Source organism: Ailuropoda melanoleuca, chromosome 4 (assembly GCF_002007445.2).
Source record: "Ailuropoda melanoleuca isolate Jingjing chromosome 4, ASM200744v2, whole genome shotgun sequence".
In the NCBI taxonomy this organism is placed as follows: domain Eukaryota; kingdom Metazoa; phylum Chordata; class Mammalia; order Carnivora; family Ursidae; genus Ailuropoda; species Ailuropoda melanoleuca.
The window spans coordinates 13,203,722-13,229,880 of NC_048221.1; the positions used below are offsets into that span (position 1 = coordinate 13,203,722).

Sequence of the window (26,159 nt, forward strand, 5' to 3'; positions counted from 1 at the left end):
AGAGGGCTGGCATTCCTGGTGGAGGGCACTGCATGTGCAAAGGCCAGGTAGGGGGACCATGCTTGGGGCATTGGAGCAACAGTAAAGCAGCCAGAGTGATCAGCTTGGTTGGGGGGGTGCCCTCCCAGCCCTGGTCCCCGCAAGGGAGTGACGCCCTCCCAACCCTGGTCCTGCAGATGATGGCAGCGGTGGCCCGCTCATGAGCCCTCTGTCCCCACGCTCACTGTCCTCGAACCCATCATCCCGAGACTCCTCTCCGAGCCGAGACCCGTCCCCCGTGTGTGGCAGCCTGCGGCCCCCCATCGTCATCCACAGCTCAGGCAAGAAGTACGGCTTCAGCCTGCGGGCCATCCGCGTCTACATGGGTGACAGCGATGTCTACACCGTGCACCATGTTGTCTGGGTAATTTGGCCTTAGGGTGAGCGGGAACAGCGGGACCTGGTTTGAGCCTAACTTCCCCCTGGCAAGGCGCTTCACTTTTGGAGCCTTGCTTTCTAGTCTTGGGAAAGCAGGCTCACTGCCGGCAAGGTTTTGGAGCCCAGGGCAGGGAGCTGGTGCCAGCTGGGCCTTTTAGTCCCTCTTCTTTTTTTTTTTTTTTTTTTAAACATTTTATTTATTTATTTGACAGAGATAGAGACAGCCAGCGAGAGAGGGGAACACAAGCAGGGGGAGTGGGAGAGGAAGAAGCAGGCTCACAGCGGAGGAGCCTGATGTGGGGCTCGATCCCATAACGCCGGGATCACACCCTGAGCCGAAGGCAGACGCTTAACCGCTGTGCCACCCAGGCGCCCCTAGTCCCTCTTCCTTATGGGGGGTCAGGGTTGGGCAAGACCGACAGGGATGGACAGAGGGATAGAGACCTCAGGTGGGCATGAAGTTCCCACCCCAGGCCTGCAGGTGCACAGTGGGGGTGTCGTCCTGCCTCCTCCCAGTCCAGGGCCTTTTCCCTCCTCACCAGTCACTCTCTGAACAGCCCCCAAGGTCCAGGAAACAGTATGGGCTGCAGCCGCTTGCTGGGGTCCCACGACTGACTTGGCTGGCATGGGGTCTCCAGCTGTGGGGCCCCAGACCGCTGATACCACCCACCCCCACCCTCACCCCCAGAGCGTGGAGGAGGGAAGCCCTGCCCAGGAGGCAGGCCTGCGAGCTGGGGACCTCATCACCCACATCAACGGGGAGTCAGTCCTGGGGCTGGTGCACATGGACGTCGTTGAGCTGCTGCTGAAGGTACAGCCCCCACCAGTGCCCACCCTTGGGGCTCCTAGAACCCCTACCCCCTGTCCATCCTCAGGGTCCCTGGATCTGCCCCTAGCACCTACCCTCTGGTTTGCTCCTGTGACCCCTTGACAGTTCCTGATGCTGAGGTTCTCTCCCTGGAGCCACACCTTTCCACACGTGGTCCCACCTCCAGGCCTTGCATGTCCCCTCCCCTCTGCCCAGGATGTACCTCCTCCTTTGCCCCCCCAGGTGTCTCTACTTTTGGCCCTCCCTCTGGCTCACCCCAACCATGTGTGCCTGGGGATATGTGTACTGTCTTTGTCTTCCTCAGATCAGGGGCCCTCAGGGGCTGAGGCCTGAGGGTAGGGAGGTGGGCACAGGCCAAGAGGCAGGGCCTTGTTTGGATAGCTCCTAGGACTGGCAGGTGGGGGGGTGGGCAGCTCATTGCATGGACAGACAGATGGTGGACGCGTACTTTTGGCCCACTAGGCGGTGGGTCATTAGGTGACAAGTGGGTGGATAGGATCAGGGGCTTCGATGGATGAGGAGGGAGGTGGGGGGATGGGTGGGTGGCTCCCTAGATGGGAGGCACCCAGGTGACCCCTCGCCATCCCTCCTGCAGAGCGGCAACAAGGTCGCCCTACGGACCACAGCCTTGGAGAACACCTCCATCAAGGTGGGCCCCGCCCGGAAGAATGTGGCCAAGGGCCGCATGGCTCGCAGGAGCAAGCGGAGCCGCCGGCGGGAGACGCAGGACCGGTGAGCAGCGGGCGGGCCCTCCACGGAGTGTTGATGGACGACCCAGGGCCGGCTCCCTGGGCTGCTGGGGTCGTGGGTTCTGAAGCATCAGGGCTCTCACCCTCAGGCGGAAGTCGCTCTTCAAGAAGATCTCAAAACAGTCCTCCGTGCTGCACACAAGCCGCAGCTTCTCTTCCGGCCTCCACCACTCCCTGTCGTCCAGCGAGAGCCTCCCGGGGTCGCCCACCCACAGCCTCTCCCCCAGCCCCACCACGCCTTGCCGCAGCCCAGCTCCTGATGCCCCAGCAGGTACGTGTGCTCCCCGGGGCCACCCCGGGTCAGCTCAGGTCTGCGGGCCTGGCCCCATGGAGGGAGCCAGCAGGGTTTAAAGGAGGGAATGACATGATGTAGAAAATGGGGTGGCCAGAAGGGCCTTTTCGGGCAGCCTGGAAGTGGTAGGAGGAAGGTGTGAGAGCAGAGAAGTGCGTACCCAACAGAGGGAGCATCAAGAACAGCGGGGGCTGGACTTGGGGGGGGGGTTGTGAAAGCAGGGAAAGGCTGGGGAGGGAGGAAGTTGGGAGATGGGTCAGGCCAAAGAGCTGGGCTTATGTTGTTGGGCAAATGGGAGCCATGGAGGGTGTGTGAGCTGGAGAGGGCGTGTTTTAGAGGGGTCTGAGTTTTAGAAAGATCATTCTGAGGCAGGAAAGGATGGCGACTTGGCCCAATGCTGAGCACCCCTAGTCCGTGAGATAGTCAGACACAGACACCCCCAGCCCTACTGGGTTAGCATCCAGCTGAAGGGAGGAACAGGCTGGGGCAACCCAAAGGGGAAGAAGGGAAGGCCTCCAGGAGGCCTGGGCACCCTGGTTGCTACCCCTCTGGCTCACCCTGACTTCATGGGGTGAAGCATGTCTTTGGCCCATTGAGTGGTAGGCCATTAGATGTGAAGTGGGTGGATAGGAACTAGGGCTTTGATGGATGAGTAGGAGTTCACCAGATCTAAGCGAAGGAAACAACTTGCACACAGAAGAGGAGGCAAGAAAAGCAGGCATACTGGGTGGCCACGGAGAAGGGCGTGGGCTTTGGCAGGTGCTCTCAGCCCCAGAGCCCCACCTCAAGGCTAGAGACATTGAGGTTGGTGGCCCTGACCCTCATCTGTCACCCACAGACACCACATCCCCTCCCAGTGCCTCCCCGAGCTCCAGCAGCCCTGCCTCTCCTGCCGCTGGTGGCCACACCCGCCCTAGCTCCCTGCATGGCCTGGCCGCCAAGCTCGGGCCACCCCGCCCCAAGACCGGCCGCCGCAAGTCTACCAGCAGTATCCCGCCCTCCCCACTGGCCTGCCCACCTGTGCCTGTGCCCCCACCCCGCTCACCCTCTCCCCTCCCTGGACACCCACCCGCACCCGCCCGGTCTCCGCGGTTGCGCCGGGGCCAGTCAGCTGACAAGCTGGGTTCGGGTGAACGGCTGGAGGGGGAGCTGGGGCGCCGCGGCCGCGGGCCAGACTCGGAGCTGGTGGTCATGCGGCGGCTACACCTGTCCGAGCGCCGAGACTCCTTCAAGAAGCAGGAGGCGGTGCAGGAGGTGAGCTTTGATGAGCCGCCCGAAGAGGCCATGGGGCCGTTCACTTCCGTACCACAGATTGCCGTGGAGGGCGCAGAGGCTGTGCTGGGAGCCCTTGGACCTGCCGGGAAGGACTGATCCCTCCCACCTGGCCTCTCCCCGGCCTAGAAGTTGGGCTTTTTTTGTGCAATGTTTTTTCCATAAAGTGACTTCTGGATGGAGACTGAGCCACCAGACTATGACACCTGGAAGGCGAGAAGCTGTCTCGGTCCTTACTGGAAGGCGGAGACAGCACGTCCCTTGTGTTCTGGTGCCGATCAGGGGCCGTAGAGGCAGGAACGGGGAACAAGGGTGGCATTGTAAATAGCAGCAAATCCCTGCGACTAATTTATTACTTTTTATAAGCGATAGGTAGACTGAGTCGCCATGTGAAGGCGGCTGCCTGGGTCCTGCCCCCTGCACCTGGGACCCCATTTGCAGACGCTGCCCCGCTGGGCTGAGAAGGAAGCACTTTGGACAAGTCATGTATGTTCGTGTTTTCTAGGTTTTCTGTATTTTTTAGTTTTTTTGTGTTACTTGATCCCATCCTGGCCCAAGACCCACTGATTTGAGGGGATATGGGCAGGCTTACCTGTCCGGGCCCAGTTTGGATATGGCTTGGAGGGTCTACAAATGATTCCCCTCTACCACAAAACAAGCAATCTCGATGATGGACTGGATTCTGAAAGCTACTTCTCACTATCATAGCCTCCATCCCTAGGCCAGTCTTGCTAGAGTTTGCTTCTAGTCCTGAAGGCTTCAGCCTGGAGGAAGGATGTAGGAACTGGGACTTTGTTGGATGAGTAGGAGGTCACCAGATCTAGGCAGAGGGGTCACCCATCCCAGAGGGTGACACTGATGCCCTGGGAGGGAGAGTCAGGACTCCAAGGGTACTGCCAGGGCAGGAGAATATCTGCCCTGCACAAGATTTCATGTGCTTGATGCCCACCAGGGTGAGCCCTTGACCATGATGTGTCTGAAACACCCCATGGGGGGGGTGTCCCTCAATGTGTCACAGCCTTCCTAGAATGAAATTCAAGTGAGAAAACCCAACTGGGGGGCAATGGGGCCCAAGTTTGAATCTTGGCTTCCCTGTGTGTCTCTGGGAAAATGGCTTTCCCGCTCTGTGCCTCAGTTTCCCTGTGTTTACAAAACTAATCCCAGTGACTATTTATTAAGCATCTACTCTATGCCAAACGCTTTTACTCGTGGCTTCTCCCTCAGCCAGCCTTGAGAAGGCTGCAGGTGGTGTCATCATCCCCATTTTACAGACAAGTAACTGAGGCCTGGTGAGGGGTGGAGACTTCTCTCACAGTCACCTGGTAAAAATCATGCAGCCAGGCCTGAGTCATCTCCAGCTCTCTTCCCTAGGATGCTATGACCCCCTGGGCATGTCAGACCGAACCTCCATTTCCAGTTTGGAGGTGCCTGGCAAGATCACTGTGTCCCACATGGTGAGGGCACTTTCCAGGCACTGCAGCCCACTCTGCATCCCTCCCAGAGACCCCCGCCCAGCACTGGCTGGTGTTGGAGCTAGACCAAGGCTGTGCATGACTTGCTCCCTGTTTCCATCCTGGAGCTGACCGTGAATAAAAGCCCACATTTACAAAGAGGAAGTCCAATGTCTGGATTTGTGAGGGGCAAAGAAAGCGGTAAGGGAAGAGTGCGGTGGGGACAGGGTGAAAACTGGCTTCATTTAAAGGGGTTTTGAAGGCTGCATAGGAATTCAATGAGGTTTCTCCCTGAGGCCTTCTCGGGTCCTTGGCCTCCTACTGCCCTCTTCCTGAGAACCCATCATAGGCTCTGCCCTTAAAATCATCCAGACATCGATCTGGGGCCCTGCGCTGTGTTAATAAAATAAATAAACCATCTTTGTGTCCTTTCTATATAGGTTTTTGCTTGGACTGTGCCCCATAACCGGCCCCGCCCCAATCCCCCAGCCCAGCCCAGCGCAGCTCGAGCGCTTTGGGTTACTTCTGAGCTCTAGGGATAGTACCAGAAACCTTTGGCTACGTCCCCCCGCTTCCGAGTGTCCTCGGGTATTTCCGGAAACAATCGTCCGCATCTGGGCCCTTGTTGGGCGTGTTCTCAGGCTCGTAGGGCTGCAGTTCGTTCAGCTGTTTCCGGACGCTCTAGGCTGCCATGGAAACGCTTTCAACCCCGGCCTATCCCACTTTCCTGAAAAGCTCAGCTTTCTGTGGCGAGTTCCTTTCCCACCCCAACGTCTCCTCTTCCCTGAGCTCGGGGCCTCACTTGCCCTCTGGAGTCATCCATTCTTGGCAATTTCCGGAAATTGGTGGTCAGCCTCTGGGTCTAAACTTCCAGGGCCTCTGAGTCCAAGCACACTCGGTTCTTTCCAAAACTCTCCGCAGTCCGGAGGCTCAGCCTCTGTTCCATCAGTCCAGCTGGAAAGCGCTCGGCGACTTCCGGAATCGCTCGGACATCTCAAAGCCCCGCTGAGCCCAGGCAAAGGCTTAGCTGACCCGATTGCGCTCGGCTGTTTCCGGAAACGATCGATGATCTCGTGGCATCCTCTAGCCGCCAGTCCCGCGGGAGTATGTTCGGCTCTTTCCGCAAATACTCGGCCGTCCCGAGGCACCGCCTCCGCCTCGCTGCACCCGCCCGGCCCGAATGCACTCGGCCATTTCCGCCGGGGGCGGGCCCGGGTGTTCGGAACCGCGGCGGTGGTGGCGGAGGCGGGGATCCCGCGGCTGCGGCGACGGCGGCCGCGGTGGAGCCACGGGTCGGGCTCAGCTCGGTGTGACGGCGGCCTCGGCGGCGGTGGCGGCCGCGACCAGGTAAGTCCAGGCCGTTCGGCGTGGCGGGCCGGGCTGGCGTGCGTTCAGATGCGGGGCTCCTAAGCAGAGTGTGGGGCCGCGGTGGAAGTCAGAACGCGAGCGCCGAGCTGCATCGCGCCTCGCGGGAACTGGGGGCCTCAGGGAACGGGAGGGAGGCCTCGGGCTCGACCTGGCAGCGGTGCTACCTGCCTGGGACTGTGGGAGAGGAATGGGGTGCCCCCAGGCCGAGATAAGAGGCTGGGGCTGCGGTCCCGAATGGAAAGAGGCCCTGCCTGGAGTGGGGCGTCGAGTATTAATGAGGGGCACCCAGGCATTGTGTGGGACATAGTGGGATGCAGGAGGGTCGGGGGTCGACTCCACTTCCGTTCCCCGGGCTAAGCTGCTGGGTCCACGCAGGCCCGAATGCGCGTCTGAATACGCATGAGCGCACGCGGGCCCTGCGTCCAGCCGCCGAGCCCCTGGCCAGGCCTGACCCCTCCACCCCGCCTCTTGGATTCGGGGAGCGCTGGCTCTCGGGCGCACACACCGGGGCGTGTGCAAACCTGTGCATGCTGGAGCGCGGAGGCGGGCAGGCAAGCGGATCCAGGCGGTTTCCTGGATGGCCCCTTGCTGGGCCTCAGTTTCCCCACCTGTAGAATGGGAGTAGGGGGGCCAGAAGCGGGTAAGTTTGGGCGCCCCAGAGTGTGGAGCCTCTGTTCCCTGCTCCGACACCCTCTGGGGCTCTCGTGGCCGGGGGGATAAAGCCCCGACCCTCTGTCTGGTACTCGAGGACAAGCGTGGTCGCTGCTCGGTGGCTTTCATGGAGCCACCCCGAACTCTTGGCAAGCAACTTCCCGCTGTCAAGCCCTAGCACGCACTACCCTCCACCCAGTGGCCTCCTGTCCTCTGTGAAGACCCGCCCTCTAGAAAAGAACGCCCTCCCCCACTGCCCAGTCTCAGGAGAACTGAACCTGCAGGGTTGAGACGGGGAATGCTATCTGTGGTGGGCTGTTTCCCCAAGACTTGGGGCTCCTGGGGTTTGAGCATCTCCCTGCATCCAGCAGCCTCCTCCTTGGCAGCTGTGATTCCCACCTCCCATTCACACTCTCCTGGCTCCATGTCTGCCTTGGGGCCAAGGTCCCCTTGGTCTTCCATGACCCCCCTCATGTTTTGAGATCCTACTCCAGGCCCCTCATTTAGCCAAGCCCGGATACCGTCCCCCCACTTCATTTCTCCCCTGCAGAGACCTTGAACTCACTTCTAATTCCTTTGCCCGTGCTGGGGCCTCTGCCTAAACCTGCTTTCCTACCTCTTTGCTTCCTTACTGCCTCCTTCTGTGCTTAGCTGGCGGGCCCCTCCTCGGGGCTCCCACAGTACCCTGAGCGTTCCCCCATCACACTCCACCCACTGTGGGTATAACCATCCAGCCATGTGGCTGCTGCCTCCTGCAGTCTGTTCTGGGCCTTGAGGTTGGGTGGATCTCGGTTTATGAGTCCTGGCTTCCTGGCCCACTGAGTGGTCCAGCAAAGACCTCCCTGCTCTGAGCCTCAGTTTCTCCATCTCTAACGAAAGGGCAATGAAGAGCTTGTTTACTGAGCATGCGTTATGCCTGGGGCAGGTTCTTGGAAGCTCCGCTCCCAGTGGCCCCAAGGGAGGGCTGTTGTTACACCCATTTTACAGCTGGGGAAACAAGCCTGGAGAGGGGCTGGGACCGGCCCAAGGTTACCTAGTGAGTCAGGGGATTCTGACCCCATGTATGGGCCCATCTCTGGTGGGGGTGGGAGGAGCCCAACCTGGCTGATGCCACCCTGCCCATCTCCCCCTAGGTCGGCGTCCTGGCCAAGCATGGTGACAGCCTGTGCCCTCGGCCCCCTCGTCTGGCGCAGCCGGAAGAGCCGCCAGCCTCGGGCGCCGATGGCCCCCCATGTGAGGGAGTGAGCAGCCTGGCCCTGCCCTACGGATTGAGGGGGGACGCAGCGGCTGAGTGAGCTGAGACCACGCTGCCGACCCCCTCCCAGCAGTTGACGAATGGTGGACCGAGCAATGAGTGACCCATGTCAGGGTCATGGAATAATGGTGGAAAGCAAGGTGTGAGTGACCCCCGTGGTCATCTGTAACTTCTCCGTAGAAATAGTAGTCTCAGTGCCCCGGGCCGACTCAGCGGACCCTCCCCGGCCCTTGCCCCTGCTGATGGGGCCACTGGGGCCCCGAGCAGCAGCTTGACCGTCCAGACCCCACCCTGCCCAGCCATGGCCGGTGCTGAGGGCTTCCAGTACCGTGCACTGTACCCATTCCGCCGGGAGCGGCCGGAGGACCTGGAGCTGCTGCCGGGCGACGTGCTGGTGGTGAGCCGGGCAGCCCTGCAGGTGCTGGGCGTGGCTGAGGGCAACGAGCGCTGCCCACAGAGTGTGGGCTGGATGCCTGGCCTCAATGAGCGCACGCGGCAACGAGGTGACTTCCCCGGCACCTACGTCGAGTTCCTGGGTCCTGTAGCCCTGGCCCGGCCTGGCCCTCGTCCACGTGGCCCCCGCCCACTGCCCGCCAGGCCCCGGGATGGGCCCCCTGAGCCAGGTGAGCAGCAGGCAGGGGCCCTGGCAGGGACGGGGTCCCCTCAGATCGTCAGTTTCCTCTTCTTTCTAGTGAGGCAATGGCACGTCTTCCAGGGGAGGAGGAACAAGCCCATTTGGTCAGTCGACAAGCGTTGACTGCACTGTTGTCAAGGGCTGGGTTCAATTCATAGCACTGGGAACACAGTGGTGGACATAGGCCTGGCCCTGCCCTTGTGGGGCTCCTGGTTCAAGAAGTGACAGGAATGTGATTAGGTAATGAAAAATGCTGTGAGGAAGGAGCCTCACACGGGGAGAGCTGGGGGTGAAGGACTCCAGGCAGCAAGCACGACAAAGGCAGAGGCCGTGAGGTAGGAATGTAATGGCAGGTTCGGGGAACAGCCAGTGTAGTCGACTGGGAAGGGAAGGGCAACAGGAGCTGTGCCTCAGGGACTCTGTGGGATTGATTTTGATGACAATGGAGAGCGTTCAGTAGGATTCAGAGGTTCAGTTTAGCTTCATCCCTCAGTTTGCAGATAGGGTCCCTTGAGAAACCCCCTTTGTTATCTGGTTTCCAAAATGAAGGGAGCCACAAAGCCGAAAGAGGATGGGATGATCCCTCGAGGCCATGCAGCACACTGGGGTATGAGGACCTCACATCCCTCCCCAAAGAGCCTTGGCCATCTACGCTTCCGAGGGATGTGCTAGGAGTGACGAATTGAGGACACTGAGGGTGTGTGGAAATTGCTGTATGCTGGGCAGAGCGCATGGGTTCCAGCCAGGGAAACTGAGGCTCAGCTTGTGAGGAGGAGGCTAAGTGCCGAGTGCTGGTAGTCTGTACCAACCTACACAGCAACCCAGGGAGGCCCTGTGCACAGATGGGGAGACCCAGGTGCAAAGGGGTCAAACCTCTCACTCAAGGCCCATCCCCCAGTGAAGGCCAAGGCCCTGGAAAGCGCCATGGTCCCGACCTTCTTCGGCCTGCCTGGTTTTGCACCAGAGGGGCACTCCAGGGCGCCACAGCATGGGGCCGGATGGGAGGCACCCAGGCTGGGGTTTGCAGCATCTGGTGCCTCCAGGGCCAGGGCCTATGTCCCGCCTCAGCCTGGAGGAGCAGGAGGCGGCCCCATCCGGGCTCCCAGCCAAAATCTGCCTCTCCCCCTGGTAACAGCCACCTCCCTCCTCTGCCTGGCCTCAGTCCAGCCTCCACACACATGCCCACTCCTGGAGGCTGCCCGGCCCCGCCCTCTAAATCTTCCAGGGCTGTGTGACAGCGACTGGGGCCAGCCCTCCCCGGGCCTCAGTTTCCTCATCTGGCAGCTAGAAGGATTGGTCCTTTGCACGTTCAGCCCCTGCCCCTCTGGGGTCCTAGGACCACCCAGCAACATGCCGTCGCTGCCTGGGTTTCTTCCGTTCAACACCACACCGGGTGCCAAACGTCGGTGTCACCTGGGCGCCCGTTGCTCCCTCTCTCAGCCTCGGTTCCTGATCCATAAAGTGGGGGTGACACGTATTCTGCAAAATTCCCATTTTGCAAACTCGTCACAGGCAGATTTCAGAACTGTGCCTTCCTCCACCCCGTCACCCACCTCCTTTCCCCTTGTTCTCTCTCTCTCCGGTTTTTTTTTTTTTTCTTTAGTGTTTTTGACTTAGCTGGGCCTTTCTCCAGCTTGAGGCACCACCTGGCCCATCACTCAGGGAGGCCCCGCAGGCCTGGGCTTGCCCCTGCTGTATGCCAGGGCGTCCCTGCCGAGGGCCGGAGCCGCACCAAATGGTAGCCGCGCAGGCAGAGCGCGCCTGCACACAAAGGGCCCGGTGGAGCGAGGAACGCAGGGCCAGGAAGGCCCCTGGCGCCCGCCGGGGCGGGGGGGGGGGGGGGGGACTTTTTTTTTTTTTTTNTTTTTTTTTTTTAAACAAAACAACTTAGAGAATGGAGGAAGGTCCTTGGAATGAGGTGTACTGACCCGCAGAGGGATTTTTGTCCTTTTATTCTTTTCAGCCACTTTGTTGTTCCCGCTAAGGAGAGAGAGAGGACACGTGAGCCAGTTTCTTACTTGAGGACACCGAGGCGCAGAGGGGGTGGGTCCCGTGCCCCAGATGGCACCACAAGCCATGGCAGCGCCCTGAACCTGCTCTCATGAACTCCCACAAGCTCGGGGGCCTCAAGCAAGTTTACTTCCCCGCTGTTCTGGAGGCCCGAAGTCCAAAATCAGGGGCCGTGCTCCCTCTGGAGGTTCTAGGAGTGGATGGTTCTTTGCTTCTTCCAGCTTCTAGTACCTCCAGGTGTTCCTCGGTTTGCGGCCGCATCACCCCAATCTCTGCCTCTGTCCTCACATGGCCTTCTCTTCTATAAAGACACCAGTCATTGGCTTGAGAGTCCTAAATCTAAGATCTTGTCTCAGAATTCTTACTTTAATTATATCTACATAGTAAGGTCATAGTCACAGGTATCAGAGATTAAGATGTGGACATACCATTTTGAGGGACACTGATCAACCCACTATACCTCGTCTCTGAAGTTGTGTAAACTGATATTTTAACCCAGAAAATCGTTTACCAGCAACTCGGCCCTCCCAGCCCCTCCAGCCAGGTTTTGGTTTCCCTAGGATGGTGGTACAGATGCCAGGCACTTGCCTAGACCAGACCCTACCTGGAGTTGCCCAAGCTGCGGTCCAATAGGCAAAGAAAGGGGCTGGGGTCCTTCCAGGGACCCCACCAACATGCTGTCCCGTTCTGCCAGGCCTCACACTCCCCGACCTGCCAGAGCAGTTCTCCCCACCTGATGTGGCTCCCCCGATCCTGGTGAAGCTGGTGGAGGCCATTGAGCGGACAGGTGAGCCTCAGCCCACCTAAAACCCCTGTATGCTGCTTGGTTACGTCTGCTGATGGGCAACTCATCCCCTCATGGGGCTGCCAGACTCAACTGGGCATGGAAAGAAGCCGAGCTTGGATGCTCTGGGCCTCCGTGTTGAGTTGTGGCAGTAGTGACTCCTAGGGTGTGGATGGGAATGTGGTCACCAGACCTGCCATTGCATGTACTGTGCCCTCTGGCACTGTCTCTCCCTTCCCTCTCCCCCCACTCCCAATTATCTCTGGGAGGATGAGTAGCCATCCCAGGCCCCACAAGGGATTCAGGAAGCATTTGAGAGCTGGGCTTGCCCCCTGGGGTAGAGCTGATCCAACCCTTTCTCCCCAGGGCTAGACAGCGAATCCCTCTACAGGCCTGAGCTGCCAGCCCCGCGCACAGGTGAGGGGAAGCTTCGATGGACAGGGGTGGGGGGACAGCTGGCCCGGACGTCACGGCCAATATGTCCCCCTGCACCCGCAGACTGGTCCCTGAGCGACGTGGAGCAGTGGGACGCCGCAGCCCTGACAGACGGCGTCAAGGGCTTCCTGCTGGCGCTGCCCGCGCCCCTCGTGACGCCCGAGGCCGCGGCCGAGGCGCGCAGGGCCCTGCGGGGTGAGCCTGGCGGGAAGCGCGGGTGGGGACGGGGCCGGGGGCGGAGCTGAGCCGGACTTGAAAGGGGTGGGGCTTTAAATGGAGGAAGGGCCGGGAGTCTTGGCTCAGGCACGAGTCCAGACCGAGTTAAAGGAGTGTGAACAGGGCCCTACGGCTAAGAGACCAGAGCTGTTGTAATAGCAGGACAGACGGGATAGCAAGGGTGGGATCTGGGCTCCAGGGAGACCCCAACAGTCCTGAGACGGAGTGATGGGACCTAGACCAGACGCAAGGCACGTCGGTGGTACACGTACCTTCACTTCTGCTCCCCCCGCCCCCCCCAGGACCCCAGGTGCCGGATTCCTATGCATTCGTTGTATGAACATTTATTGAGTGCTTGCTGCATGTACATAAACAGGAGTTGGCCCCCCGCACCTGCCTGCCATCTGCCCTTCTTCCCTACATATGCTTTCCCGTACATCTGGCCCTACCCACTGCACTCCCCTCCCCCCCAGGACTGAGTCCAGCCCTGACTTCCCGGTGCTGCTGGTGGAGAAGTTGCTTCAGGAACATCTGGAGGAGCAGGAGGTCGCACCCCCAGGTGACCCCCCCCTCCCCACATGATCTCTTATTGTTGGGAGCCATGAGTGCTGACTCGGGGCCCTGCCGGTATCCACAAGCTCTGTTGCAGTAGGAGCCAACCACAGTATACAGTTGGTACTCAATATGCATTTGTTTTCCTGTCCCCCAGCTCTGCCGCCTAAACCCCCCAAGGCAAAGCCTGCCCCTGCAGGCCTGGCCAATGGGGGGAACCCACCCTCCCTGCAGGACGCTGAGTGGTACTGGGGTGACATCTCCAGGTAGGGTTGTGGAAGGGGGACATGTGGCGGGCAGGGCCTGAAGGGCAGGGTCTCTGGGCGGGCGCCCAATCCTGGGTGTCCCCGCAGGGAGGAGGTGAACGAGAAGCTCCGGGACACGCCTGATGGCACCTTTCTGGTCCGAGATGCATCTAGCAAGATCCAGGGGGAGTACACACTGACCCTCAGGTGGGAGCCTGTCCCTTCAGGGGTGACTGGGTGTGAGAGCTGGGAGGGAGGCCACCAGGTTAGAAGGACCGGGGTTGCGTGGGGAATGGGACATGTGCAGTGTCAGCCAGGATGGCTGGGGGTCCCCCTGGCTCCTGACCCCCCTCTCACCCCCCCCCAGGAAAGGCGGGAACAACAAGCTGATTAAAGTCTTCCACCGCGACGGGCACTATGGTTTCTCAGAACCACTCACCTTCTGCTCCGTTGTGGACCTCATCACCCACTACCGCCATGAGTCGCTGGCCCAGTACAATGCCAAGCTGGACACCCGGCTCCTCTACCCAGTGTCCAAGTACCAGCAGGTCTGTGGCCGGGGTGGCAGCCAGGGAGGGCGGTGCCAGCCTCGGGCTTAAGTGTCCTGGGCAGCTTCTCTGATCACACCGGCTGTCCCCAGGACCAGATCGTCAAGGAGGACAGCGTGGAGGCGGTGGGTGCCCAGCTCAAAGTCTATCACCAGCAGTACCAGGACAAGAGCCGCGAGTATGACCAGCTGTATGAGGAGTACACCCGCACCTCCCAGGTACCACAGGCGCAGAGGAGCAGTGGCGAGGCCCTGGGCGCAGACGTCTGCTTACAGGTCACAGAGCAGCCATGTAGTGCCCGGGGCTGCCCTAAAAACAGAAATCGATGTTTTCAAAAAAACGAAAAACAACTGATGAGAAAGCACCAGCCAGCTCCCCCTCCCCTTGGAGCAGCCGAGTCAGGAACTACGTACGAGGTGTCTCCCTGGGCCTCACTTTCCCCGTCTGGAACTGTAATCTGGGGCTGTGGGTCTGTGTCTGCCCTTCAACCTGGATGTTATTCAAAGTGCTAGCTGATAACCTGATGAGAGTTGACAGAGAGTCAGGAAGTCATGGGAAACGGCAGCGTCTTTTCAAACGGGTGGGGGAGGATGGTTTCATCACACAAGGGCTCTGTTAATAAATTGCTTTCTTAAGTCGGGATGTAGCTCTTTTAGACCAAACATCCCATCCCAGGCAGAGACTATCTCCGTCTCCCCTGGTATCCCCCAGAAGTTTCTTTCTTGTCCACTTTTTTACCTGATGGATCCACTGAGGCTCTGAGTGGACAAGACAGCTGTCTGGGATTGGTTATGAACATCAGGATCTCGGAAGTGGCGTCGGGCCCGAGTCTCGGTTTCCCCGTTAATAGTTCTGAGTTTGTAGGAGCCTGTTGGCAGGTTCTACGAGATGATGTATAGAAAGTACTCCACGAAGCGTCTACCCTGAGAGGGAGCCCCATGAACTGTATGTCGCAACTAGATTTGTCTTTAATTCTCAGCAGTGCTAACAGATCTGGGTTTTGGTAAGATACCCAAAAGAGGATCCAAAGGAAGAGTGGGTTTGGGGAGTGGGGTTCTGAAGGCTGAACAGGAGTTCGTTCGGTATAGTTGGAGCCAGAAGAATGATGCACCTGATAGAGGGAACAGCTTGAGCAAAGTCTCCATATCAGAGTTGGGACCTGCCTCACCCCTCATAAGGGACTTGCAAGGAGTCTCGGCAGAAACTAAGATTCACCCCCTTCCGCAGGAACTGCAGATGAAGCGCACGGCAATTGAGGCCTTCAATGAGACCATCAAGATCTTTGAAGAGCAGGGCCAGACGCAAGAGAAGTGTAGCAAGGAATATCTGGAGCGCTTCCGACGTGAGGGTAATGAGAAAGAGATGCAGAGGTGAGTCGGCTCCTCTGCCCTGCCTTACCCCACCCTGCTCTGGCACAGTGCAAGTGGGGAAAGAAAGGAAACATGGGGCATCCTGAGTTCCAGGAGGAAGGGGGGGTCATTTGAAATGGGCATTGAAGGATGAGTAGGAGTTGACTAAAAAATCCGGGAAATCCGCATGCACAAAGGCTTAGAGGCTGGGAGCCATCCGAGGCCTCAGAGCCGCTCCTCCCACAGGATCCTGCTGAACTCAGAGCGGCTCAAGTCTCGCATCGCTGAAATCCATGAGAGCCGCACAAAGCTGGAGCAGGAGCTGCGGGCACAGGCCTCAGACAACCGGGAGATCGACAAGCGCATGAACAGCCTCAAGCCAGATCTCATGCAGCTGCGCAAGATCCGAGACCAGTACCTTGTGTGAGTTCCTGGCCCCGTGCTCACCTGCAGGCCCCTCAGTTCGGGGACAGCTGGTGAGGTGATCTCTGCTGGTGTCTCGCTTGTGTTTTCACCACCAAGTGGCCCCACCTTGCCCCTAAGACCCCTCACCTATCCACGAGCCCCCTCCCTCTCAGCCAGGCCCCTCCTGGCCCCCTCGGCAGGGCTCCCTGTGGGTTGGCCTCAGCCTCCTAGTTGTCTGTGGTCCCATGGGGCTGGGTCATTCGGAACCTCCAACAGGATCCACTCCGTGAGTGCTAACTGTAGGACTCCACGCAGGCTTCATCGAGAAGCTCCCTCCCACCTCTGCCTTAGATGCTTACACGTTCCTGCTGTGTGCCAGGCACTGCGCTGAGTCCCCTTTACACATGAGCTCAGTCTGTCTTCTCAACGTTCTTCGTAATGTTGCCCCTTAACAGCTGAGGGAAACTGAGGTATGAAACCGCTGCGCTGTGTGAAGGCACACTGCCGTGCAGCCCTCAGGTCTCAGCCTCCGGTAGTGATAAGACCTTGCTGGAATGGCGCATTCTGGGGGTTCAGTAAGAGTTCACAGACACGTAAGAATAAGTAGGGGGCGCCCTGGAAGATCCCAGGTTCAAGCTTTCCTTGAGCAAGCCCAGGCTGACCCCTTGTGGCAGCTGGTGTCATTGCGCCGAGAACAGGCCCTAGGAGGTTCCCCACCTTGTCTCCAGCCACGCCGCGCTGGCCCACCGGGTGCTGGCCGGCCTGTGCTACAGCTTGGGCTCCCCTACCAGCAGAGCGGAACAAGCCCACCTTTCCTCTTCCTGCAGGTGGCTTACCCAGAAAGGCGCCCGGCAGAAGAAGATCAACGAGTGGTTGGGGATCAAAAATGAGACTGAGGAGTAAGTGAACACCTACCTGATGGGGACCAGGGAAGGCTGCCCAGAGGAGGGGCCATTTTCAGTGGGTTTTGCAGAATGAGTAGGAGTTCCCCAGGGAGGGGAAACTTGTCCAGGCGGCAGGGGAGCCTCAGAGGCTTGGGGGTGAATGACCAGGTCCCCTCCCTGCTTTGCCCACAGCCAGTACGCGCTGATGGAGGATGAGGATGACCTCCCCCACCATGAGGAACGCACGTGGTATGTGGGCAAGATCAACCGAACACAGGCTGAGGAAATGCTGAGTGGCAAGCGGGATGGTACCTTCCTCATCCGGGAGAGCAGCCAGCGGGGCTGCTACGCCTGCTCTGTGGTGTGAGTGCCTGGTGGGGGCGCCAAGAGTGAGCGGAGGGCTGGGGGACCTGCACTTTCCTTCTGACCGCTCTCCTGGAGCACCTACCGTGTCCTAGACTTTGGGAAGAGCGGCCAGGAAGGAGCCCCCCCCCATGCCCGTCACAGGCAGAAGGGATTGTTGGGGGCCAGGGAGGAAGCTAGGCCGGCGTTCCGGCAGGAGGTGGTGGCATCTGGACCAGGTTGGGGTCCCGGAAATGGGGCAATGCGAGTCCTGGGCGGAGGTCACCCGAGGGCAAAGAGCAGGAGCCGGGAGAACCGCGCGGAAGCCCCCCTGACCGCTGGCCCCTCTGCGCGTGCCTTCAGGGTGGACGGCGACACGAAGCACTGCGTCATTTACCGCACGGCCACAGGCTTCGGCTTCGCGGAGCCCTACAACCTGTACGGGTCGCTGAAGGAGCTCGTGCTGCATTACCAGCACGCCTCGCTCGTGCAGCACAACGATGCGCTCACGGTCACGCTCGCCCACCCGGTGCGCGCCCCCGGCCCCGGCCCCCCGCCCGCCGCCCGCTGACCCCCGAGCGCCGGGACCGCACGGAGCCGAGGCACTGCTGGGCCAGGAGGCTGGGGCGGCAGCCCCACCCGAGGGCTCGGTCTTTTGGGTTTTCTGTCTGTCTCTCTCCTTGATGAGTCTCTTCCTGTCTCTCTCTTTCTGTCCACTTCTCTCTTTCCAAGCCTCTCTCTCCGTCTTTCCCTGTCACTCTCTTTCCCTCCCTGTCGGTCTGTCCTTCTCTCTGGCCCTCCGTGTCTCTGGGTTGGGGGTCCTGCCTCCCCGGCCCCATACGCCCCTCTCCCGTGGTCACTGCCCTCTGGCCACCCCGAACCCTGTGCCCTGCCCCCCAGAGGCCCCCCCACGGTCCCTGAAGACCCACCTGGCTGCACCTGCCATGTTTACACAGAGGCCCCTGGGCTGTGCGGCCCGAGCCTGGGTGCCCCAATTTTTAAGCCATAGACCTGGGGTCACGGCAGGAAGGAACTTTACTTGGCCACTTCCAAGAACCACTTTGGCCGGGACATTCTGGGCTGGGCGGGACCCGCCCCACAGACCCCAACTTCCCCTCTAAACCCTGAAGTGAAACCACCACTTGGTTGTCCCCACATAGGGGCCACTGCTAAGAAGTACCCCCCAAAAAAGAAAAGAATTAAAAATAGACAGCGAAGCCGGCCCCACCCGGCAGCAGGCCTCCCAGAAATAGAGGCTGCCCGCGCTGCCGGGGCGGCGAGACGCACCACTGCCCACAGCTCTTCTGCTCCACGTGGAGTCAAGGCTTCTCCTCGATCATGCTGGATTCTGATTTTATCTTTTCTTGACTGTAAAGCCCTTTTTTCTCTCCTCTTTTGGGATGAGAGCCCTGGTTTTCTACACTCCCCGCGGACCCCCCTCCTGCCTGCCCAGCTAGGCTGGTGGCAGGTTTTGTATGGTACGTTGATACTGATAAGGATATAAAACATGGAACATGTGGATGCTTTTTTTCTTTTTTTTTTTTTTGAGATTTTATTTATGTGATAGCACGACAGCGAGAGAGGGAACACAAGCAGGGGGAGTGGGAGAGAGAGAAGCAGGGTTCCCGCTGAGCAGGGAGTCCAGTGCAGGGCTCGATCCCAGGACTCTGGGACCACAACACAAGCCAAAGGCAGATGCCTAATGACTGAGCCCCCCAGGCACCCCATGTGGATGCTTCTGTCATTGGTGATGGGGCTTCTCCACGGCCACTGTGTACTGGGGACCCCAGCATTCACAGGGTCACACAGATCTGGCCCATGGGTTCCTAATTCCAGGTAGCCAAGGAAGGCCAACAACCCGCCCCCCCCACCCCCCAAGGTTAGCTGCTTGTGACCAGAGAAGCTGAGATACTTGTCCAAGGTCACAGGGCAGAGAGGCTCAAACCCTGAGCTCTTCCCTACAGCATGGCCTGCTCAAGACACCCCAGACTCCTGCCCAGCTTCTCACCAGTGCCCAGGCTGGCCCCTGCCAGGCCCCTCAGGCTTGAGTCCCAGCACCCAGCCGCCAGCCAGACCCTTGGGACAGTCCCACCCCTCTGATGTGCGGCTTCATCATTGCCCGGTGGGGTCAATAGCATGACCCCTCCCATGCCGCCCAGAGAGGCCCCCCCCCATGTCCTTAAACCCTCGGTGCCAGCCCCTCCCTGCTGACTATCCTCTGACGCCCTCTCTCCACACCTGGCCCTGACATGCAGGCCCCCAGGTCCCGGGGGGACATTGACTTGGGGCCTCATGGTGTCTTTGACCTGGACCACTCATCACCCTCCCCTCCTCAGGGTCCCTGTTTCTCAGCTCTTGTCTCCTTAGAAGGAAGACTGCACCTTCTGCTCCCTCCCCTCCCCATACAGCAGGGCCCAGCTTGCCTGCAGCAGCTTGGGGTGAATGAAGAAAGCTGCTCTCTGATCCATTTCTCCTCCCCTGGGCTCAGACGGACAGGAGCTGCCGCCCTAGGCCTCAGAGCTCATGGGCCTTCCCAAGTGCTGTCCCTGCTGTGTGCCCCATCAAGAGGTGCCGCACGAGTAACCCCACCCCGGTTGCTACCTCCCCTGCAGGCTTCGCCCACCACATGGGGGGACACAGGATAAAGGTCACTTTCTAGATCCCATGACCCTAGGCGGCTGAGCCTGGAGACAAGATAACAGTCCACGTGGCCTCACATGGCCGGCCTCCCCAGGTGTCTGCCTTCAACCACCAGCCATGTCTCCTTGGAAAGTACCCCCCCACCCCTGACCCTCAGATTCCTCTCACCAAGTAGGGTCAATAGTTGCTTCCCCCACCCCCAAGGGGAAGTCTCTTGAGGGTCGGACAATCAAATGAGTGAGGTTACCTTTATGAATTCATCCATTAGAGCTGGTGCTTAGTAACCACTGGAAAAATGGTAGCAATTTATTATTGCTTCTGTCCTGCCCAGCATAGGGCAAGCACACGGAACTCTGCGGAGTTGGGCTGCTTAGCCTTACAGGGGCGTCACAAAGGAAATGGGGTTTGCAAAGGGTTCAAAGGGACAGGGTGGTGGCGGGATCATCGAGCCATGCGGACCCAATCTGGGGCCTGCTGCTGTAGAGAGCAGGCTGGGGCTTCCCCCAGACCGGAAGAAGACTGGGGAGCTGGGGACTTTGCTGTAATCTGGGCCAGGTGTGGGTGTTTCCTCCTGTGGGATCAGGTCCTGTGTCATGCCAGGTATTTGAGGCCCTGCAAAGTCTGAACATCTGGGTTATTCCCTCACCACCCTCCACGCCTTCAGGCGGGCTATTCTCTGCCTGCGTTAGTGTCCTGTGTTGACACCTTTCCAGCGGTGCCCCCACCCCCACCCCAGCCTGGGGCAACTCTCCCACTGCCTCTGAGCCCTACCTGTGGCTTTATTCCCCAAACTTCACTCTTGCCCCATTTGACAGAAGGGATAGCTGAGGGTCTATCGTTTGAGGTGCCCAGAACGGTCCAGAGGCAAACCCGGGTCTAGGTGACTCCAGCAGGTTTGGGTCCCACTCCACCAACACCACCCCCATCCCCGCCCCTCCGCCAGCCTACCCCTTGTACACAGTATAGGCTTCGGGTAATGACTGCCCCAACCCGGGCTTCTCTCCTCCCGTGGGAGTTCCCTGCGGGCCTGGATGCCCCCCCACCACCGCCTCGAGCTTTGGAAGGCTAGCTTTCCTTTCACCCCCCACCCCAGACAGAAATGGGAGGACCAAGAGAAGTGAGGGGCCCTCCCCGCGCCGGCTTCTGCTTTCTGCCCCAGCTGTGGCGACGCCTGAGTCAGCCCCGCGCGACCACGCTTGGTGGGACTGGAGCGTCGGGGCTGGGGACCCCGAGAGGAGGAGGGGGCGCCAGGGGCAGGTCCGACGGGTTGAGGATGAGGCACTGGGAGGGGGCCCGGGCTGCGCAATCCCTGCCCGCTCTCCGGCAGGGGATCAGCCGCCGCCGTAAGAGAGGGCAGGGTAGCGAGGCGAGGTGCCCAGGCTGGGAGCTGGCGGGCCTGGCTCACCCCGCCCGCCCCCAGAGCGGTCCGCGGGGCGGGAGCGTGGAGACCCTCCCGTCTCTCTCTGCCTCCCTGTGTCTCCCTGTCTTGGAAGCCGCCACCTCATCTCTGCTCGCGGCGCCCCGGCCCCAGGCTCACATGACCGGGCGGCCCTGCTGGCCCGGAGGGGTCGGGGCGGGGGAGGGGGAGGGCGGCCCCACAGCCTCGTGATTGCGGGCCCAGCACCTGGCGGGAGTCAGGACCGGGGGCAGGTTGGAAGGGGACCCAGACAGGCCAGTAGACACCGAGAGACGCCGGCCCCAGCCCCCGGGGGCGTGGGCACCGGGAGGCGGGTCTGGCCTGGGGGCTGGGCCACCGCCGGGTTAAAGGCGGCTCCTTCCCGGGCCGCTGCTCCCGCCTCCGCACCCTTGCCCCGCCGCGATGGCCTCGTCGCCACTCCTGCCGTTCCTGCTGCCGCTGCTGCTGCTGCTGCTGGAGGTCGAGGTCCCCGCGGCGGCGCGGGCGTCCCCGCTGGAAACACTCCCCGAGGGGGCGGCCGCCTGCAAGGTAGGGACGGCGACGCGGCCGGAGGTCCAGCGGAGACGGGCGCCCAGGCAGCGGGTGGTGCGGGACCCGCGGCTCCTCCCCTCTCCCCAGATTTTGCCGGGAAAGACCGGGGTTCGGGGTGGAGGGGGTGGACGCTGCCCCGGTCGGGACCGAAAACCCCCGGCACTGTGGCCCCGCTCCGAGTCATTTCACTTCCCCATCTCGCGTCTGACACTCTCAGCTGTCCCCCAGCCCATCCCCGCTTGCCCCGCCCGAGGGTGCACTGAGCTCCTACTGTGTACATTCCCTACTCTGTACGGGAGTGGAGTTTCCTTTCGGAGTCCAGGGGAAGCCCAGATAAGTCGGCCCGTGGCACCGACCCTCTAGGTGCTGCTTACTGGGTGCCTCTCGGCCGGGGAAGAGCTCGCGTGTTTCTGGAGCGGGGCAAGCAGATGCCCCGGAGTCTGAGCCACTTGCTCACGGCTGCACAGACGCTGGCTGCCTGCCGCCCGGCAGCTAAAACCGGAAGTCAGCACATATTAGGCGCCACCTCACAGTAGGGCTTAGGAGGGGTTCGCCTGGGCCCCTTGAGAGGAAGAATAAATAAGGGGTCAGCCCAAGTGTAGGGCCTTGCTCATTCGGGGCCACGGCTCTGGGGATGAAGTGGCCACACATGAGCATGCATTAGTCTCCTGTGGTATGCACCTCTGAGAAGACAGGATGGAGAGCGGTGACCCGAAATGTGCACGTGTTGAGTCCTTACTGCATCCATTTCCCCTGGGCAAGGGGTTTCACCTCCACTGAAGGAAAGCAGGAGCTGTTCATAAATTAAGTGCCTGCTGTTTGCAAGTCTTTGTCACATCCGTTTTGCAGAAAAACTGAGATTTAGGAAGATTTGGGGATGCAATAAAGCCTTAGAGTCAGGATTCCACCTGGCACCGTCTGAAAGGAGTGCAAGATGGAGCACCTACTGTTTGTAGCTGCAAGAGAACCAAGCAGGACTCTGATCCCTTCATTCCCCTTCCTCCCGCACAGGCTGAGGGCCTGTGCCTGCAGGCGCCCCCCAGGAAGTCACAAGCACCGCCTGTCAACGTGAGCCTCTACTACGAGGCGCTGTGCCCCGGCTGCCGGTCCTTCCTGGTCCGAGAACTCTTCCCGACCTGGCTGATGGTCCTGGAGATCCTCAATGTCACACTGGTGCCCTATGGAAATGCCCAGGTATGTTGGCACGGGGAAACCAAGGCACTAGGCCAGGGAAGGGAGCACCTGGTGGGCCGGCCAGCACTCACCTAGCTGCCTTGCAGGAACAAAATGTCAGCGGCAAGTGGGAGTTCACATGCCAGCACGGTGAGCAGGAATGCAAGCTGAACAAGGTGGAGGTGAGCAGCCCCCAGGGTCCCTGAGCAGTGGGGACACAGAGGCTGGGGGGACTGCCCGTCGTAAGGAAGGTGAAAGCCAGGCTCAGAAGGGATTGGAAGCAGCCCCATCCTCCGCCTGCCCCCCTCGTTGATCACATCTTCACTCCCCGCTTCATTAGTGAACACCAGTGGTCACTCCCGGAGTGGTCTAGGGCTGCTCTGGGCCCGCTTCATGCCCTTGCCTGTCCACCCCCTCTCCCACAGGCCTGCCTGTGGGACCAGCTAGACGCGAGCTTGGCCTTCCTGACCATTGTCTGCATGGAGGAAATGGATGACATGGAGAAAAATCTGAAACCGGTGAGCAACACCCCTCGCTTGGCCCCAGGTTGGGAGACACTGGTCTTCCCTGTCCCCAGACAGACCCAGGTTTAGGTCCTGATCTGACCACCACTGTCTTGTGTAGCCCCAGGAAAATGGCCTTCCCTCTGGAAGCCTCAAATCTCCGAAGGAAGGGAACAAAGATCTTTGGGGGGCATGGGTAGATCAAGGAGGGCTTCCTGGAGGAGGTGCCTCTGAGCTGGGCTTGGATGAACATGATCCTCATCTGGGGTATGGGGATGACAGGACAGGCCAGCCTACTTCTCTGGAGGATTTTGAAAAACAACTCCCAATGGAGTGACTCATTGACACCAATAGTTTATTCATTCATCAAACATCTGGACCACCCAAAAGGCTCACCCTGGGACACCCCCAGCCCTGCAGAGTCATAGTGGGGCCAGAGGAGGGCAGAGGAGGAGAGAGCACTTGGAAGATTCTGGGGAAGGAACTGGAAGGGTGTTCCTGGTGGAGGGAACAGCACATACGGAAGCTCCGACGAAAATGAGACACTGTAAGGGGTCCAGGGCTGCGGATCTGGTCTTCTGAGAGGCAGAAGCAGCCTGAGCCCCTGCCTTGGGGGCCTCCACTCATGTCAGTGTTAAGCACGTGCTATTTATGCTGTGGACCCAAACTGTGGACTCCTGTTGCCAGGGAGGAACAAGCTTGGCCCCGCGGGGGCTGGAGGAGGGACCGTTGGGGAGATAACACGGAGGAAGCTGAGGCAATGGTCCTGCTCACCGGCAATCCTTGTGCACCCCCAGTGCCTGGAGATCTACGCCCCAGAGATGTCCCCGGACACCATCATGGAGTGCGCCACGGGGGACCGCGGCCTCCAGCTCTTGCACATCAATGCCCAGCTTACAGATGCCCTGCAGCCGCCCCACGAGTATGTGCCCTGGGTCGTCGTCAATGGGGTAAGAGCTCTTACAGCCCTCGGTACGGCCACCCGGCCAGCACCAGGATGGCGGGATGTGCCCTCTGGTCTGGGAGGCAGGGGCCAGACTCCGGGCCGTGTGCAGCCCCTCTGGGCTGGGCACGGGTTGGCGGCGGCAAGGGGGACTGTACAACTTCCTGTCTTGCTTCGTGCAGAAACCCCTGAAAGATCTGAGCCAGCTCCTAAGCCTCGTCTGCCACTTGTACCAGGTAAGCCGGAAGGGGAACGGAGGGATCTGCTGGGGGGCGGGGGTGGGCAGCGGCTTCTTTCAGGACCCCCAGCTCACGGCCCTCTCCGCCAGGGTGAGAAGCCAGACGTCTGCCAACCCATGGCCAGTTCCCACAAGGAAGTCTGCTTCAAGCGACCGCTGGTACCCCGGGAGGGAGCTGCTCGAGGAAGAGCAAGGGCGCACCCGTCCCTGTTCTTTTTCTGATCCCTGATTCTCAGCAGCTGCTGCTTATCATCCAGACAACTTCCACACCTTCCATGAAAGCCCAGACTCAGAATCCTGCCCCAGATCAAGCATCTCGCCCCACTGAGAATGGTGCTACATTGAAACGTGTTTAATAAACACTTCTGGATTTTGTGATTTCACTTGATAAGTTACCAAATCCCCCTGGACTGACATGATGCTGGGACCCCTGAGAAGTCCCCTTTCTAGGGGAGGCAGAGCCAGACAGACACTCCTTGTCTGGTGGGGAGCAGATATGGGCCAGAGGGAGGCACCAGGGCTGGAGGAGCCCAGAGAGGGAGTGAAGGCTCTGCTTAGGGAATAGGAGCATCGGGGCTGGGGTTTTGAAGGGTGACTAGGAGTTCATGAGGCAGAAGCCATATTCAGTAATTCAACAGACAACCCTATCTACTCCCTTTTGTGGACCCCACACTGGCAATAGGAGTTGAGCCAGAAGATGGAGCAGGGGGTCTTGTCTAGGGAGTTGCAAAGAACGTGTTCACTGGTGGCAGGGGATGCATCACGGTGTTCCAGGAAAGGGGAACAGAGTGTGCAGAAGACAGTCCAGCAGCAAAATCTGGAGCTAGAATGTCAGGCTGAGACATCTGAGAATGCCAGCGTGTGTTACAGGATACTTTTCAAAAAAGCAACACATCATGATTCTTAGACTGATACAGAATGCTTACATGCCAGAGAGTTTATTTAGTTCATGGTAAATGAGGGAAACTGGTCAAATGTTCAAAGAAGGATTTGAAGAACAGGCAGATTCATAAATGAGAATCTTGAAATGATGGTGCAAATAGAAGCAAAACTGACTTACTTTTTCACAAAGCAGTGGGGGCGCGGGTGGGGTGGCACTTTTTTCACCCCTGGCTTTATTTTTTTTTTCCAAATCTTAATAATAGATTTTATTGGGATGGTGCAGTGGGTTAAAAGTCCAACTTAGTTTTGGCTCAGGTCGTGACCTCAGAGTTGTGAGCTCGAGCCCTGGGTCAGGCTCTGCGATCACGGAAAGTTGGCTTGAGAGTCTCTCTCCCTCTCCCTTTGCCCCTCCCCACCACTCTCCCTCTCTCAAATAAATAAATAAATAAATAAATAAATAAATTTCTACCCCCCGCAAAAAAGAACAGATTTTATTTAACCTGATATATATCTGATACATTATCCTTTCAACATGTAGGCAATATGAGATCCTCTTCATTCTTTGAAGAGGATTATTAACAATAAATATTAACAATAAATATTAACAATAAAATTTAATAACAAGCATACCTCATGAATACATGGGAAATAGCCACTAAAACTGAGTAAAACTCCCCAAAGTGGCCCAAGCCGCCACTTTATTTTTTTGAGATTTTTTATTTTTGTTTTTATTTTAGATTTTGAGAGAGAGAGAGAGCGTGTGCGCGCGTGCGCACCCGAGTCGGGGGGAGGCAGAGGGAGAAGCAGACTCCCCACTGAGCAGGGAGCCCAACATAGGACAGGATCCCAGGATCCTGAGCCAAAGGCAGACACTTAACCAATTGAGCCACCCAGGCACCCCTTTATTTTTATTTTTAAGTAACGTCCGCACTCAACGTGGGAGATGGAACTCATAGCCTGGAGATCGAGAGTCGCCTGCTCCACTGACCAAGCCAGCCAGGCGCCCCCTAAACCATCACTTTAAATATCATCCTCAGCTAAAGACAGAAAGAGGGGGTGCTCCCGGCTTTATTGAGGTATAATTGAGAAATCTGTATGTGTTCAAGGTAGACGGTGTAATGATTGGGTATGTGTATATATCCTG

The 26,159-nt window shown here is 59.2% G+C and overlaps 3 protein-coding genes and 2 long non-coding RNA genes across 24 annotated transcripts in view; 4 read left to right on the forward strand and 1 right to left on the reverse strand.

The window, feature by feature from the left end:
* The window catches only part of MAST3 (microtubule associated serine/threonine kinase 3), a 38,006-nt gene extending 32,563 nt beyond the window's left edge, over nucleotides 1-5,443 (forward strand). For 18 of the 20 annotated variants that reach the window (XM_034658067.1, XM_034658068.1, XM_019797317.2 and 15 more), the window contains 5 exons: nucleotides 177-403; nucleotides 1,106-1,228; nucleotides 1,842-1,978; nucleotides 2,085-2,266; nucleotides 3,126-5,443. In XM_034658067.1, the coding sequence (XP_034513958.1) occupies nucleotides 177-403; nucleotides 1,106-1,228; nucleotides 1,842-1,978; nucleotides 2,085-2,266; nucleotides 3,126-3,658 (1,202 nt within the window). In that variant the 3' untranslated portion in view covers nucleotides 3,659-5,443. The remainder of the gene's footprint in view (nucleotides 1-176; nucleotides 404-1,105; nucleotides 1,229-1,841; nucleotides 1,979-2,084; nucleotides 2,267-3,125) is intronic. The other 2 variants (XM_002912800.4, XM_034658069.1) reach the window with 1 other exon arrangement.
* Nucleotides 5,444-8,768: 3,325 nt separating this feature from the next.
* On the forward strand, nucleotides 8,769-12,105 carry LOC109489394. The gene is made up of 4 exons (XR_004624648.1): nucleotides 8,769-8,907; nucleotides 10,882-10,961; nucleotides 11,623-11,715; nucleotides 12,079-12,105. It is a non-coding gene; the product is annotated as an uncharacterized LOC109489394 (long non-coding RNA).
* A 581-nt stretch (nucleotides 12,106-12,686) lies between these two features.
* Nucleotides 12,687-18,209, forward strand: PIK3R2 (phosphoinositide-3-kinase regulatory subunit 2). The gene is made up of 10 exons (XM_019797344.2): nucleotides 12,687-12,922; nucleotides 13,073-13,181; nucleotides 13,269-13,367; nucleotides 13,528-13,708; nucleotides 13,801-13,926; nucleotides 14,936-15,078; nucleotides 15,304-15,480; nucleotides 16,290-16,361; nucleotides 16,539-16,709; nucleotides 17,052-18,209. Exons 1-10 carry the CDS (start codon nucleotides 12,787-12,789, stop codon nucleotides 17,257-17,259), a joined length of 1,422 nt encoding a protein of 473 aa, XP_019652903.2. The 5' UTR covers nucleotides 12,687-12,786; the 3' UTR covers nucleotides 17,260-18,209.
* LOC117801877 lies at nucleotides 13,703-16,545 on the reverse strand. Its single transcript, XR_004624647.1, has 4 exons — nucleotides 15,822-16,545; nucleotides 14,447-14,589; nucleotides 14,122-14,228; nucleotides 13,703-14,017 (listed from the first exon to the last, which is right to left on the reverse strand). It is a non-coding gene; the product is annotated as an uncharacterized LOC117801877 (long non-coding RNA).
* A 2,765-nt stretch (nucleotides 18,210-20,974) lies between the features above and the next one.
* IFI30 (IFI30 lysosomal thiol reductase) lies at nucleotides 20,975-24,516 on the forward strand. Its single transcript, XM_011223162.2, has 7 exons — nucleotides 20,975-21,273; nucleotides 22,288-22,470; nucleotides 22,557-22,631; nucleotides 22,875-22,967; nucleotides 23,750-23,902; nucleotides 24,078-24,131; nucleotides 24,224-24,516. The coding sequence occupies exons 1-7, from the start codon at nucleotides 21,148-21,150 to the stop codon at nucleotides 24,353-24,355; spliced, it is 816 nt and encodes a 271-aa protein (XP_011221464.2). The 5' UTR covers nucleotides 20,975-21,147; the 3' UTR covers nucleotides 24,356-24,516.
* The last annotated feature ends 1,643 nt before the right edge of the window (nucleotides 24,517-26,159 follow it).

Excerpts from the sequence above, each read along its gene's own strand:
- PIK3R2 (XM_019797344.2), top strand. The coding sequence starts at position 12,787 with ATGCTTTCCCGTACATCTGGCCCTACCCACTGCACTCCCCTCCCCCCC. Across the intron at positions 13,182-13,268 it reads TACTGGGGTGACATCTCCAG|GGAGGAGGTGAACGAGAAGC; the intron begins GTAGGGTTGTGG and ends GTGTCCCCGCAG. Across the intron at positions 16,362-16,538 it reads ATCAAAAATGAGACTGAGGA|CCAGTACGCGCTGATGGAGG; the intron begins GTAAGTGAACAC and ends CTTTGCCCACAG.
- IFI30 (XM_011223162.2), top strand. The coding sequence starts at position 21,148 with ATGGCCTCGTCGCCACTCCTGCCGTTCCTGCTGCCGCTGCTGCTGCTG. Across the intron at positions 22,968-23,749 it reads TGGAGAAAAATCTGAAACCG|TGCCTGGAGATCTACGCCCC; the intron begins GTGAGCAACACC and ends GTGCACCCCCAG. Across the intron at positions 24,132-24,223 it reads TCGTCTGCCACTTGTACCAG|GGTGAGAAGCCAGACGTCTG; the intron begins GTAAGCCGGAAG and ends CCTCTCCGCCAG.